The following is a 15,001-nucleotide window of genomic DNA, read 5'->3' as shown; positions in this document are numbered from 1 at the left end:
CACATCTTTTTAAAGTAAACCCAGTTCTTAATCACTCACTCTAGTTTTCAAAACTGTAGTCCCCTGGTAATTAAGGGTGGGACATCAGAGTTTATTAATCAGTGTCTACTGATAATGTGACAAGCACTTTGAGTGCAAGGCATTGTGTGAGGCTATTTAGTGCAAATTCAGAATCCCTACTGCAATTATTAACAGAACTGCTTGCATTCCCTCCACAAGATACGGATTTTTGTATAATAAGAATTATTTGTCAAAATCATGTGGTTGTCGAAGTAGTCCTAGGCATTTTTGTCATGTACCATGTCATGGGGAGGGATAGAAGAGGCGAACAGGGAAGGCAGGCAATTGTACTGCTTTGGTCAGAGGGCAGCCTTTGTGGAAACCGAGGCAAATCAAGGAGGCTCTCAACATTTGTGTAAGAAGAGGGGTAATGTGTACTCATATTTTTTTGCAGGATTGCTCTACGGTCAGGTAGATATCCTGAGGGTTGTTTCTGAGACCTTCAGTGACCAAAGGCAGCATGTACCTAACTTAATTTCTGTTCAGCAAGATGTTCAGCTGTGCTCTTTGGTCTCACTGAAGTCATCAGAAGTAAGCATGGATCTATATGCATTGTGGAATTGAGTCTTTCAATGTCTTTTCACTAAATATATGTTTAACGGTGTGTAGCAATGTGGAGCCTTGCTGTTGGAAAGGTCATGTTTTTGTTAGGGAAATAAAATAATAGTTAATAAAGAGATTCAGAATACTGGTGATACATGTACTGTATGTGCACATAATTGAAACAAACCAGAACTAGGGGAATTTTGGCTACTTCTTTTGCGACTAGTTGATTTACTTTGTTCAAGGGAGGATTTAATGGAATAACTGGCATGAAAATAATTGAAACCAACAGTTATCTTTTGCACAGGGTTGGTGAAGTCTTCAGGAAGGGATGGTTACACAAGTTTTACTTCTTTGACAGTACCTTGAAGGTTGCAAATAGAATAGCAAAGGAAAAGGAACCTGACTAGAATGAGTGCAAGTGTTGTTTATTCAAGTTCAATGATGGTTAACTGGCTGTAACTCCTAGTTTACAACTTCCAGCTCAGTTTCAGACAGTGTTTGGTGCTGGCTGAGTCAGCTGAGCCTGCAGACCAAATTGTCTGAGTACAAAAATGGCTCAAAAGCCACTTCTGTTAAGAGGCTCTGCTGATGTTCATAGCTATGCATTTCCTTGTGCGCTTCCTGCTCTTCACTGTCTCCCCAGAAGACAGATCGAGCATCCCTACACCAGCTGTCTCCCACATGTAAGGCTATGTTGACCCCTAGTGTAACTCCATTAGAGTAAGCAGTTACATCAGATTTTTTCCCCCTCCCCGACTCAAATCCAAAAGATACAGAGAGCGAGATTAGTAGTTAGCTTTGGAGTGCAAGGTCAGATGCAGCTCTTTCCCTCACTACTTAGTCCATCAGCATTTTGCCAAGGGAATCACTAAAAGCACAGCTGATTTCTACCAATGTTTACCTTGGATTTTACCATTTGATTGTCAGCTCTGGAACTTTCATTTCAAAAAATGTTTTTTAACAGATGGCTTTAGAGAATGATGCATTTGAAAGTAAGATGCAAATAAATTGCTGCCCTATTTTCAAAGTTGGTGGTCTGTGTTGTCTATGAAATTGGGGGATGAATCACTGTGGACGCATTCCAGTTTACCTTCTGGGACATGTGTTGCTGATAAGTACTATGAGCATTCCCTTGACTTTTGGTGAAGATTTTCCTTCTGTAGTATTTTTAATTGTTAGAACTGTTTACAAGATGAAAGGGCTGAATCACATTCAGGGCCGATACAACTGGGCCAGTGGGCAAGCATCTGGAATGGATGCAAAACTGTAGATAAAATTATATATAAAGGAGCTGTGGGATTCACCTCAGTTATATAAGCCTCTGGACAAACATTTTAGTTGAAATGGATGAAGTTACTCAAGTTAACTATTTTTTTGATTTCTGTTGCAGTTGAATGAAAAGCTTATGTATTTGAAATCAAAACCTTACTTTATACCATTTAGAATAAATGTCTTCTAATGAGTGACTGCTCACACAACAGAACTCTATAGATGTTGAGTATAGAAAAGCAGGCTTGAAAATCTCAGTTGTAGTTGGAAAGCAATGCCCTTATAAAAAATGCTGAATGCAAGAGCTTTCCCCCTTATATGAAAATGTCTGGATTATGTTTGACAGGGAAATGGTTACTTTCATAGTGAATTTGCAAAAGAGCCTTTTACAGGACTCTATTTGTCTGGGGTTTCTTTTTGAAAGTGAAACATCATATTGCTTGCAAATGCTTTACGGTTCTTTAAGTTTGTGCTCCCATTTTGGCAACCAGTTAGAAAAAATGAGATGGTTTTGAAGACGGCTCTAAAAGATTCGTGCTAATATGAGAGGGTAATATGTATAATTGTACTTGAAAGTTGCCTACTACAGTACTGCAAATTTCAGCTGTTTGGAGAAGAAAACCTAATGAGACGTTTTGGGGAAAAAAAACCCAAGTCATGGTTCATCTATTACACAGCTTTTTGTAAGGTACTGTCAGAAGAAGGGTAGCTGGAATCGTGTTGTTCTTTCAGTCAGTGAATGATTGGAGCTGTTCATGAAAATTTGTTTCCAAGCTATGTAGTACCTTTATGGTTGTGTGAAATCTTATATATGTCACAGGGACATTCAAGAACAATGTGAGAAGCTGTCTAAAAGCATGTTGTTTGATGAAAAGAGTGCATGTCATCTGTTCTGAGTTATTTTAGTTTTTTAAGACTGACTTTTAGCTTATTTATTTGTGGTGTTTATAAAGGCTTGGGTTGATTCATGGTATTTATATATCATAGACATGCACTGCTCAATGTGTATTGATCGTAAGGCCTGCCTCCTACAACTACATCGATACTTTTTATCATATCTAACTACCTGGTAGCATAGGTTTTGATATCCTAAATATTAATCTGTTCAGCAACTTTGGTACAGTAAATATCTGCACTAGTTGGCAATGTGTGTTGGATTTAGCTAAAGGGTTGAGGTAGAGAGTTGTGTGAGGCTTGTAAAGCTGTTGGGCAGGTACAAACTTGGTAAATAGTTGTGCTTAGTGGTATAAATAACACAGTTATCTCTGATTTTGGAATCACTACTTTAGGTTCTGTAGCTTATAGCTCCGTGTGGCTGCAGAACTAGGATGATGGTTTTTGTTCTTCCTTTGGCATATACCCAGCTGTGATAAAATAATGTAAAGAAAGAAGATTCTTTGCCAGTATCCTTAGTGTTTCTCAATGTTGTGTGCTGCAACAATATGTGAATGTGGTCTTAAAATTCACTTTTATGTTTGTTCCATGTTGTTGCTTTCCATACAAATTGACCTATTTGGGGATGAATAAATGCCACCAATGGCAGTTTCTTCTTAAATTTAAACAAACTGACTGTGCATTTCTTATTCCCTGAGATGACACTGTGTTCTCTGCAAGTATTTTTCCCTACAAATGTGTGCAGCAATTCTGCTGTTCCCTGTTGTTAGCGTTGCCATATTTGCATGATAACGGATCTCATGGCTATCTCTCTGCTGCCTATGCACTGGCACACTGTGAAGTTGATGTAGAGAACTTCCTCCCACTCGACGGGGTGCAGGGAATGGAAACCTCATTCCCAGGGCACTTCAGCACTCCCATCCAGAGTACGGTCTCTAACAGAGGAGCTCACACCTACCAAGAGCTCAGTTTCATGGCTGCATGTGGGTAGTGCCTACAGCCACGTACACCTACTTCACGCCTGGCTAAATTTAATCTGTTAAGAAATACCTTGTGAATTTCAACAAGCAGAAGGAACAAAAATAACAATATCAATTTGTGTAAGAGCTTTTGTTATGTATTAAAGGTTATAAATGCTCTAATAGGATCTGGCTATGGAGTTGCTACTTTAGAAGAACAGGGATCTCTGACAGGATCATAAAGATCAGGAATCTTTCTTGGAGTAGATAAAGTCCTTAAATTAAGGTAGTGTAGTGTTTTATAATTGTCGTAATACTGGGTATTTTAAAATTGATTGCTTATTACTCAAATATAAAATGGCTGGTGCAGTGCACTGGCCACTCAGGTGGTTGCTGGAGACCAGATTGAAGCATAGATGAGGCTGATGCTGATGACTTTCCAGCTACTAGTGATAGACACTGGCAGACATGGCGAAAGGAGCGTTCCTTCTGTGAGGCTGCAGGCTGCAAAGATACAGCTTTTGATTTTCTAAACAATGAGGAGCTATTTGGAGTTTGATTGCTCATGTTTTTAGACCAGGTAATCAAACGTTCTCTGCTCACGAATTTTTAAACCTACTAACATGTGTAATGAGGTCTGTAGCCATTTCTGTGCTCCAAATATAATAGATGGTTTACTTGGTAGCTGTTACAGGCAAATTTGTACTCTGGAAGTCCTTGACTGGGGGCGTGTTTCTCTTCACAGAAATTGATGATGTTATTAGTATGAGTGAAAAAAACATCTGCAAACTTTATCTCCAGATTCCACCCAATGCAGAAGAAATGCATGTTTCCTCAAAAAAAAGATAAGTCAGATAATCCTTCCATAGTTTGAAAGACATCAGTTCATTTTTGCTGTGTGTATTAAGTGGAAGAATTGACCTTTAACATTTATTTTGTTTTGTTTAAAATCTATTTTTCAAAGCAACAGCGTTTCTGTCTCGCTAGCAAGAATGCAAGCAAGGAGTGGGTATGGGACAGAATCTGCTTCAGTTGGAATTTGCCACTAGTTTCTCTAGGCCAGGATTTCCTTCAAGTTTTGTAACCTCATGTGTCATTTGAATTGGAGGAGAGTTGGTTTCTGTTAGTAACTATCTTTCAGTCTCAGCTGCCAGTTAAGATGTTTGCCAGTTCCATGAAATGAATGAAAATATTTGAGGACACTGGCTAACCGAAGAAGTCGGTGAACCCTAAAATGAATTAGTATCTTAGCTACAAATTCACATTTAATAGCTCCATTTGAAAGACCTTTTGTGTAGTAGAAGATAAGCTTGTGGTTTTGTGTTGTGTGCTTGCTCATGTAAGCTGTAACTAAACTGTGGTTTTAACTACATGTTCATTGACTGATAGGCTATTCAGAAAAAAATTATCTACGAGTTTGTGTAATCCTATCAACGAAACTCAAAAATATGAGAAGACAGAGCTGTTCAGAGCCAGGTTCAAATCTCTTAACATTGAATAACCAGTATGTGGCCTTCCTACTGCTGTAGTATTTGGACGCCAGTCATTTCCGTGTGACTGTAAGAAGAATAAGGTGGTACTTGGGAAAAGAGCAGGACCTAAAGTCTGGCTTTACATGTGGTTTATGAGTTAGTATTGAAACTCTCCAGATTCTTACTTTCGAATGTGTGTTTTTTACGCTCTAATCCTACTAGAGTCAATGAAAAATGCTTTTCCAGGCTTGTCACAATTGTACAGTGGATTTCAATGTAGCAAATCACAGGAGAAATTTGTAGGTGTAGAAAGTGGAGACCTTAAGGACAGTTTTCAACAATTTTTATGTCCTGAGGTCAGTTATTATTTTTTTTTCCCCAGTGCTTTGCCTTCTACCCAATTTTGGTGCTAATGGCTGGAACTGGACTGGATGGGAAGGTGATACTTCAGCACGAAATGCTTCAGCAACAAAGGAAAAGTGGCAGTCACGAGTCCCGTCTCATACTGTGCCTGGCCACTGTGTCATATCAATCTCCATTGAAAGGGATTACCAGTTCATCAAAATTAAGTCTCTTGCCTTTATAACTTGGGAGGATGTTGCCATCTGCTTAAAACCATAATTTCTCCTGCATATATTTATGGAAGCGTATACATGCTTGCTCTTGTGCAGCATTGTCCTTTCCTCTAACTAGTTAGTGTGAGACAACCCAATGTTCTATCCCTGATGGTCACCCATAGCGCTGGTTTATATACTCTTAACACAAAGAGATCTTCCTGTTGGTGTACTTTCTCAGTTACTGACAGAGGTGTAAAATGCTCCTAATCAGCAGACTGGTATATAGAATGTTGCTTAAATAAAGTTTGTTCACTTCTCTGGTATTTACCTTTCTGATGAATGTATAGATGGCCATTGTATGACCTCCAAGTCTTCATTTTACTGGTCCAAATAAATCATGCTCTGTAGCAGGAAGGCTTTTAAAATGCACATTTATAACCAGAGGGATTTTCAAGCTCTGTGCCTCTGCAGAGTTCATCTTTCTTGAAAGTGACAAAAACTGTGCACTGTATTCCAGCTAAAATTCTACTCATGCTTGTATGTCATTAATATCTCTGTAGTCACTTTTTCTCTTGAATTGATGTACAGCTATGAGGTAGTATGATGTCATGGCCTGAAAAATATAAGTTTCTGGGACGTAATAGGGGAGGCAGTTTGCTCAGAGGCTTGTATCATCTTTCTGTTCGGTAGTTACTTGGGACTTTATTTTCATCTGCTGGTTCCCATTGATTACCCACCTCCCAGTTGATAAAAAAAGATTCCTATTGTTAATTTCTAGGCTTGCCTCAGCTCTTAATACTGTTAAAAAACCCTCAGCAGACAGCGTAAGTCAAGGTTTGGGGAACTTCACTCAGAAAAAAGTTGGGGCACTTGATATTCTTCATGGGAAAAATGTGTATTTTAATTTTATCTGATGTTTGGCTGACATTAATTTTATTCTCACCTGTTCAATATTTCACTGTCAAACAAATCCCAGCAACTGTTTTCATACAGTCTAACTGGCAAGACTGTCAGTTTATTTCTGCTCTGTGACACCTCGTGTTAGGAAGAATTACTGAATCCATTTGCTGTATCATGTTATTCTATCTTTGATGGGTCACACTGCCATTTCTGAGTGCAGAGATTGCTGTGGTTGCGGGTTTATAGTTTTTTTTTTTCAAGGATTTTTAGCCTTGAGGAAGTTCTTTCATGTCAGTAAGGCAACTACATATTAACACATGCATAGCAAAGTAGAATCTGCTGTTTTCAGAGGGAGGAGTTGAACATGTGCATAAGTGTTTTCAGAATTGGGGTCTAAATTTCTGTAATACAGCAACTAAGAGAATAATAGACAAAGGAAATATTACAATGAATTTAATTCCGAAAAGCCATGAAGGCTAAAAAGAGTACAGTTAACGCAGCAGCATTATGTAGCTCATGAAGTAAACAGAGATATTATGTTTCACTAGTTTTTTCACTGTGAAATTTTACAAGGGTGTCTGAATGTCTGGTACTGTAAATATAATTTCCTTATTAGTCATCAGCAGATAATAGGATCCTGAACTGTTTGAAAGGTGTTTATTTGAAGACTCCAGAAGTTTTCATTACGCTCCATTTCCAGCTTTTGATTATGAAGTTTCTTGCTAGGATTTTGCTCTGGACTGGAGCAGTCCTTAACTGGAATTGGGAAGTTACTAGAAATAAGTCTTAGGGGAAAAATTTTCATCCCTGCCATATCTCTTTACGCAAGTCTGAAAACCTTCTGCTTTCTGTTTTGTCATCTTCAACCTTTTTTTTTTTTTTTTCCCAATCATATTTTTTCCTCTTTTATCATGGGCATGCTCTTTTTTCAGTGTACTTTTGCATCCTCCAATTTTGCATGCTGGCATTTCTTGGAATCTATAATTTTCTAACAGTTTCCAATTTATTTTCCCACTGCTGCCACTTCTACTTTAACTTGCTCATGTTAAAGGTGATGGTTTTAACCTCTCAGCTGTCCTTTGACAAAATGTGCCCTCATCTCATTCCTCTGCTGCCTGTGGGTACAGACTTCTAGCTGACTGAAATCATTGTCTTCAGCCAATAGATTTCAAGTCTTCTGCAGTTGATCCTTTGATACAGAATTAAAATGCAGAATTTTTGGTGCAGAGTTAAGTCCCAGTTCATGCATTTGAGCTGTGCCTCCTGGAAATCTCCCACTGAAGTCCTGTGCTGGTTTACTCCTGTCTGTGCTGCAGGTACCATTTTCTGTGGATTTGCAGGCAAGGCCTTTAAGATCATTTGCAGCTATTCTGTGGTCTTGTGTGTTGCTCTAGAGAAGCTGGAATGAACGTGTCTGGGACACCTCTTACGGCATCACAGCTGTTAGGTTTCTTTACTGTCTTTGGCTCCACTCCAGAGCAAGCTGATGTCAGTGGAAAGATTTGAATGACACTCCATCTGTATGAATCAACTGTGTATAAATGCTTGATGGAGGTGCACCAGAAGCAGGAGAAGGAACTCATTCTTGCACTGACTCTTGGTTTTGAATGTCTTTTTAAAATAGTTTCTTGCTCAAATCAATACTTCTTCAATAAAATGGATTTTCCTACATTGAAATACTAGTGATTCTTATGTAAGCCCGAAATAACTCAATTAAAATCAGTATGTATGTTACTCGGTTTATTTTACAGCTATTTAAAGCTCAGAGAAGAATGTATTTTTTTAACACTGCTGCTCTTTTATGTTTGTTTTCTGTTTTGAAAACCTTGGTCTGTTTCTAGCCAATGAAATTAAAATAGCTTAATTCATTTCAGTTATAATGGTCGCTTACTGCTATAACTAGTACCCTTATTTCTTTAATTCCTTTTGTTTCTGAGGAGCCATATTCATTGATCTGAAATATATATCAGAGCAGTTGAAAAAATCTCTTCCCTGAATACATTGAACGGCCCATGTTTACCCATTCAATTACCATCTATAAATGTTCGAATGATCTATGCATGCATTCATTTGAATGCAAAAATGTATTAAACCTTTTCAGAAGAGAAAACGGTGGCCTAGTATCTTATATGCAGCCTTTAGATTTGTATTCATAAATATTATTCACATGGCTGTTTGCTATTTAAGTAGCTTTGGAGTGTCTGATGTCAGCTACTTCCCCTAAATAAAATGCTTAGGACATGTAACACCTGATTTGAGCCAACTGGCTTTGGTTTGCTTCCCTTCCAAACACTCTCATTCACAAGTGAGCAAAATGACTCCTCGTGCTGTGAAAAGGGATGTAGAAATACATTGCGAATGCAATTTTACACAAAATAGGGACATATTTTCAGTGTTTTGTAAACCTCAGTGAGAGTTTCATCCAGCTCCCAGTATATTCAATGGAAAGATTTCTTTTGATTTCAGTGGGATTTTGACTAGAACCATATTGGCAAACAACAGCACTGTGGGGGAGCAGCACTAGTGGTGGGGATGGAAAGAATCACTTCATTTTTCCCAGTCCTCTGCCACTGGGAAGGACCTGATTACCACCAGAGATGGGGGATTTCTGATGAGGTGCGCCTCAGTGCTGTGAGACAGCAACTGTTGCAAGGCAGTGACCTTAGAGGAATCCGGACCTGTGATGAAACACAGTTTTGTTACCAGTACTCACTCTTAGGAGGCAACTAGAATTGGCAGAACAGTAGGACCCAAAGGCTCATGCAAACGACTGTTGTAACAAAGTATAATCTGGGGGAAAAAATTATTGAAAGTTGAAATCTTTGAAGAATTTAAGGTTGAATAAATGTCTGGGAAAGGCATGGTGTCATTCCCTGGAGGCATAAAGCTATCTGCTGAGAATGTAAATGTAAGCTTAATTGTCAGAAATAGAGGTATATGTTGGCCAGAAATGAATCCAGATTTATGCTGCAAAATATGCATGTAATCATGGCAAAAGGTGTCTTGGTGCACTTCACTTGTAATTTCTTTGAACCAGATCCTAAAGTCTTAATAATACTTATGGCCAGAAATGACCTCTCAGCAGTGTGTTTGTTAAGATGGGGACCAGTTTTTATGTGCTGAGCCCTGGCCAACTTAGAATTGCTAGCCCTTGTTCTTGTGGGGGACTTCAGCCTACCGGGTGTCTACTGGAAATATAATGCAGTGGAGAGAAAACAGTCTAGGAGGTTCCTGGATTGTGTGGAAGAGACCTTCCTTGACACAGCTGGAGCCAACCAGGGGAGATGGACTGCTGGACCTGCTATTTACAAACAGGGAAGGAGTGGTGGGTGATGATGTGGTTGGAGGATGACTTGGCCATAGCGATCATGAGATGTTGGAGTTTTTGATTTTTGGAAAAGTAAGGAGTGGGGTCAGCAGAACCGCTGCCTTGGACTTCCAGAGGTCTGACTTTGGCCTGTTTAAGAGCTTAGTTGACAGAGTCCCTTGGGAGATAGTTCTGAAAGGCCAAGGGCTCCAGGAAGGCTGGACATTCCTCAAGAAGGTGGCCTTAATGGCACAGGAGCAGGCTGTACCCATGTGCTAAAAGATGAACTGGCAGGAGAGAAGACTAGCCTGACTGAACAGAGCTTTGGCGGGAGCTCAGGAAAAAAAAGGAGAGTTTGCCACCTTTGGAAGAAGGAGCAGGCAGCTCTGGAGGGTTATAAGGATGTCATAAGGTTATGCAGGGTGAAGATCAGAGAGGCAAAGGCCCAGCTAGAACTTGGGCTAGCCACTGCCGTGAATGATAACAAAAAATGTTTTTACAAATAAACCAGAAACAAAAGGAGGACAGAGGATCATCTGCATCCTCATTTGATGCGGCAGGGAACATTGCCACAAAGGATAAGGAAAAGGCTGAGGTGCTTAATGCTTTCTTTGCCTCAGCCTTCTATAGCCAGACCAGCTTCTCTCTGGGTACTCAGCCCCTGAGCTGGAAGCCAGGGACGAGGAGGAGCAGAATGAAGTCCCCACAGTCCAGGAGGAAATGGTCAGTGACCTGCTGCTCCACTTAGACATGCACAAGTCTATGAGACCGGATGGGATCCACCCAAGGGTACTGAGGGAGCTGGCGGAGGAGCTCACCAAGCTGCTCTCCATCATTTGCCAACATCCCTGGCTAACTGGTGAGGTCCCAACAGACTGGAGGTTAGCCAGTGTGATGCCTGTCTACAAGAAGTGCAGAAAGGAGGATCCGGGGACTCCAGGCCTGTCAGCCTGACTTCAGCCCCTGGGGGGGGGCTGGCTGGGTCGGCTGGGCAGGAGCCAGCCCTGTGCCCAGGTGGCCACGGGGGCCAGCAGCAGCTTGGCTGGTGTCAGGAACAGTGTGGCCAGCAGGGCCAGGGCAGTGCCCGTCCCCCTGTGCTGGGCCCTGGTGCGGCCGCCCCTCGAGCCCTGGGGGCAGGTTTGGGCCCCTCACTGCCAGGGGGACGTGGAGGGGCTGGAGCGTGTCCGGAGATGGGCAGGGGCTGGGGAAGGGTCTAGAGAGCAAGTCCCGTGAGGATCAGCTGAGAGAACTGGGGTTGTTTAGTCTGGAGAAGAGGAGGCTTAGGGGGACCTTATTGCAGGTGGGGTTGGTCTCTTCTCCCAGATAACGAGCAAGAGGACCAGAGGAAACAGCCTCAAGTTATGTCAGGGGAGGTTTAGATTAGATGTTAGGAAAAATGTCTTCGCTGAAAGGGTGGTCAGCTATTGGAACAGGCTACCCAGGGAGGTGGTGGAATCACCATCCGTGGAAGTGTTCAGAAGACCCGTAGATGTGGTGCTTAGGGATGTGGTTTAGTAGTGGCCTTGGCAGTGCTGGGTTAATGGTTGGACTTGATAATCTCAAAGGTCTTTTCCAAACTAAATGATTCTATGATTGCAGACTCAAGTTTGTGCTGATCATTCCTGTTCTGAGCAGATAGTTTGGAGATACTCTTACAGTCTATTATATAACCTCTAGATACTATTTTTCTGCTCATCTTTGGGGTTTTGGAGGTTTTGGGTTTTTTGGGTTTTTTTTTTGGTTTTACCTTCACTGCATTAAGCTTGCTTTTATTTCCTGCTGCCAAGAGTCAGCATTGCTTACATTGTGTTTCCTGTTACGATGCCTCTCTTGCAATGTATTGCGCTTTCTCTGTTCTGCTCAAGTATTGTGTTAGGTCCTACCTTAGGATGTTAATCAGTAGTCCAAAAGCCCCATATTTAATGGGATCTCATCTGAACAAAACTGTCAAAAACTACAAAAATAGTTTTGGTTTTTTTTAAATATGTGATGCCTCTTAGAATTGCTTGAAGTTTTTTATGACTATTTTGCTGCAAGAGATAATACTCCCTTCAGGCTAGGGAAGTATGGGAGGCTGGATTTAAGTTTTTTTGTTAGTATCTGTTCATTTGATGCTGCCTTAAAACCAGAGGTGTTAAATTTTGTAAAATGGTGTGAATATCAGTGTGTATAGAGGGGTTGTGATTTATCTTTAGCAGAAAACTTACCAAGTGATGTCAAAGTAGTTACTTTCTTTGAGAAAGCTGATGTGAAGAAGTTCAAAAGTACATGAGAAACTTGCATGAATCGCCTTTCATTTTTCACGTTCCTTACCGACAGATGTCAGGAAATTTTAAAGGCTTTAAAAATATTTTCTGTGAATGCTTTTACTAAGGAAATGTTCAGTGCTAGCCTGAACTTGTTTCAGCACTTAGTTTGGTCATCTTGATATGGAGAGCTTAAATGTTTATTCCTTTCATAGTTCTAAAACATAAGGACTGTACCTGAGCACACTTGACTGTGAAAATTTCCTTAGAGAGGGGTGTTCTTAATCAGTGGCTAAATGTGCTAAATTGAACGGTGAAGTTTCTTAACTTTTTTCTATGACTGTTACGCTGTTGTCAGTAGTGTTGCAGGCTTTTGGCAGTCGAGTATTTCAAGCCTGTTGAGCATGGGAGGGAGTGGGTCAAACTCTGAACTAAACTCATGTAATTGACTTGCACGTACTGTCACAATCTGTATTAGCTGGGAAATCAGTTCCTCATATAGGGACTTCAGATTTACATAAATATTGTAATTATCCTTGAAATAACTAATGGTAGTGCAGCAAATTCAGAATATGTATTTTCAGATTAATTCCAAATCCATGGTGGTTTCCTACTGCCTTCCTTATATATCTATTCTTAGTTAAAAATACCACCTTCTTTTATCCAAGAGTTTCTCTGTTCTTGTGGCTCAGGGGGTGCAGCTACTTGGTCTTAGAAATGTGCAAGGATCACAAAGTTAAATTTCTCTTGGTAGTTCTCATTGGTGTAGAGATACTTGGGTATGCAGGATGGCTGAGGCACAATTTGTAATTATTGATTGTGATCCTAGTCCAATAGTATACTGAACATCTCAAAACATCGGCTAGTTTTGTGGGGTTTCGTAGCTCTAGAAAGCACTCTTCACCTTGCAGAATAGCACCAACTGTACTCAAAGGATCTCTAAGCCAACTTTTCCTGTCTATTTGGTGATTCTGAAGATGACCCGATTGTGGAGAAATTAAAATGTAACTATATTTTGTGACTTATTTCCCAGCAAACTCAGATGACAAATGCATTTTAGTTAAGCGTTTTAATTGAAGAAGTTCTTCAGCCAACAAATAGTTACGAAATTAAATTTTCTTCTTTCTTTTTTTTCTTAATAGGGTGGAAAGAAGTCTTACAGTGGGCCATGTGGAGGTCGTGATTGCACCGCTGGATGCAAATGTTTTCCAGAGAAGGGTGCGCGGGTAAGTTTGTTTTCACTAAGACATCTTGTCCTTGTATCTCTTATCAGTCTTTTAATAAATAAATAAATAAACAAACCCCAGGTTAACATGTATTTCTCAATCTAATGACTTCATGAAACAAGAGAAATAATGAAGACCAGCTGCATTTCAAATGTCCATGGCCAAGATTTCAAAAGCTGTTCTAAAGGTTTACAAATTGCTAGCTTTGCAATGAGTCTTGAATGGAATCTCATTTCTTTATGTGATCTAAGCCTTAGTTTAAAAAGTCAGATGTTTTTTAAGTAGATTAGAACAATTACAAAGGAAAATCAAAGTAGTGTGGGCTTCCAGTACAGATTTTGCCCAGTCCTTACTGTAATAGCTTCTGTTTGTTTGTGGCAATGGTTTTGACTTGGTGTTTGCTTATGAAGGAACAATAACTCTGAATGAATGTATGCATTTCCTTTGGAGAAAGTCTTCTGTTTAACTGAAGCCTCTCTCTTGGAAGTCTGCATCTGAAGCAACCAAACATTTAAGCAGGTTTTCTGTAAAAAAATTTAATTTGTTTTTATTGTATGAAAAGGTTATAACTCTTACCTTAAGACAGGAAACAACCAGCTGCATCAAGATAATGCAGAGCTATTGACTTCACTGTGCTTTCAATCATAATGTTAATTTTTGTCCAGGCACAATCTACTTAATATTTTCTCTTAAGGTCTCTGAGGTATTTTAGCATATATCAAAACGAATCTTACAGATTTTGCTTACAGAGATGAAAGGAGGAAAGAGCTGCATTGTAGGTGCTTGAATTAACTTGGAAGGGCTTAAGGAGAACGGAGACAGTACGAGTTTTCTTGTTTAATAAAGCAGTTATTCTTGCTGCAATCATATTGAAAAGTCATTCTCTAAGGCAAAACAAAAGAAATTAAGTTATATTTAAACACTGGCAATCCTAATTTTTTCCCCTGTGTGTTTCGGTGACACAGTATGGGTAAATTCAAGGCATCACTTTCTAGGACTGAACTTAGGAAAATGTTGCTATTTAGAAATTAGTGTCAGCATGGGCTTAAATGTTTCCCTAATTGCAGACAGACTTGAGCATGAATTCTTAATTGATAACTGATGATATGTTTGCTCTGAAAGTACAAAACTTCTTTCAAGTCATCGTGTGGCAGAGTGAAAACATGTCTAAACAGATAAGCGGAAGAACTTTGCAAGGAAGTTCTCATCATGACCTAGAATATGAGCTAAAGCTAATTGCTTAATACCTTTTGTGATTAGTTACAGTAAGGGACAGACCTAGTTTGGTTCTGGAACACAATATCCTGTAAATGCTTTGACCTTTAGATGGCAATGAGCATCATTCTTCTGTCTCTTTACATTCCCGGGGTCCAACTTGATTGTTTGAACTGGCCACAACACTGTTGACCTTGCAGTTTGAGCTCTTGGCATCTCTTTTGTTAAGATGTCACAAAGATTTTAGGCTGTTTTCATTGCTGACCTGAGAACTCATTTGGCTTTTAGCTTCTTTCTTACATGACCTGTGTCGGTAGGCATTTTCAGTCCTTCAAACACGTGTTCCATCT

General features: G+C 39.9%; 1 protein-coding gene across 2 annotated transcripts in view; it reads left to right on the top strand.

Annotated features, from left to right (window-relative positions):
* Positions 1 to 15,001, top strand: part of COL4A6 (collagen type IV alpha 6 chain) — a 140,892-nt gene that overhangs the window by 37,951 nt on the left and 87,940 nt on the right. For both annotated transcript variants that reach the window (XM_080365825.1, XM_080365824.1), the window contains exon 3: positions 13,353 to 13,436. Coding sequence is in view for 1 of the 2 variants with exons in the window: in XM_080365824.1 (XP_080221950.1) it covers positions 13,353 to 13,436 (84 nt within the window). In the remaining variant the exon portion in view is untranslated. The remainder of the gene's footprint in view (positions 1 to 13,352; positions 13,437 to 15,001) is intronic.

The sequence above is a fragment of the Falco punctatus genome, assembly GCF_963210335.1.
Source record: "Falco punctatus genome assembly, chromosome: 15".
Classification (NCBI taxonomy): domain Eukaryota; kingdom Metazoa; phylum Chordata; class Aves; order Falconiformes; family Falconidae; genus Falco; species Falco punctatus.
The sequence above is the reverse complement of the archived record's forward strand: the minus strand, read 5'-3'. Positions and strand labels throughout refer to the sequence as shown.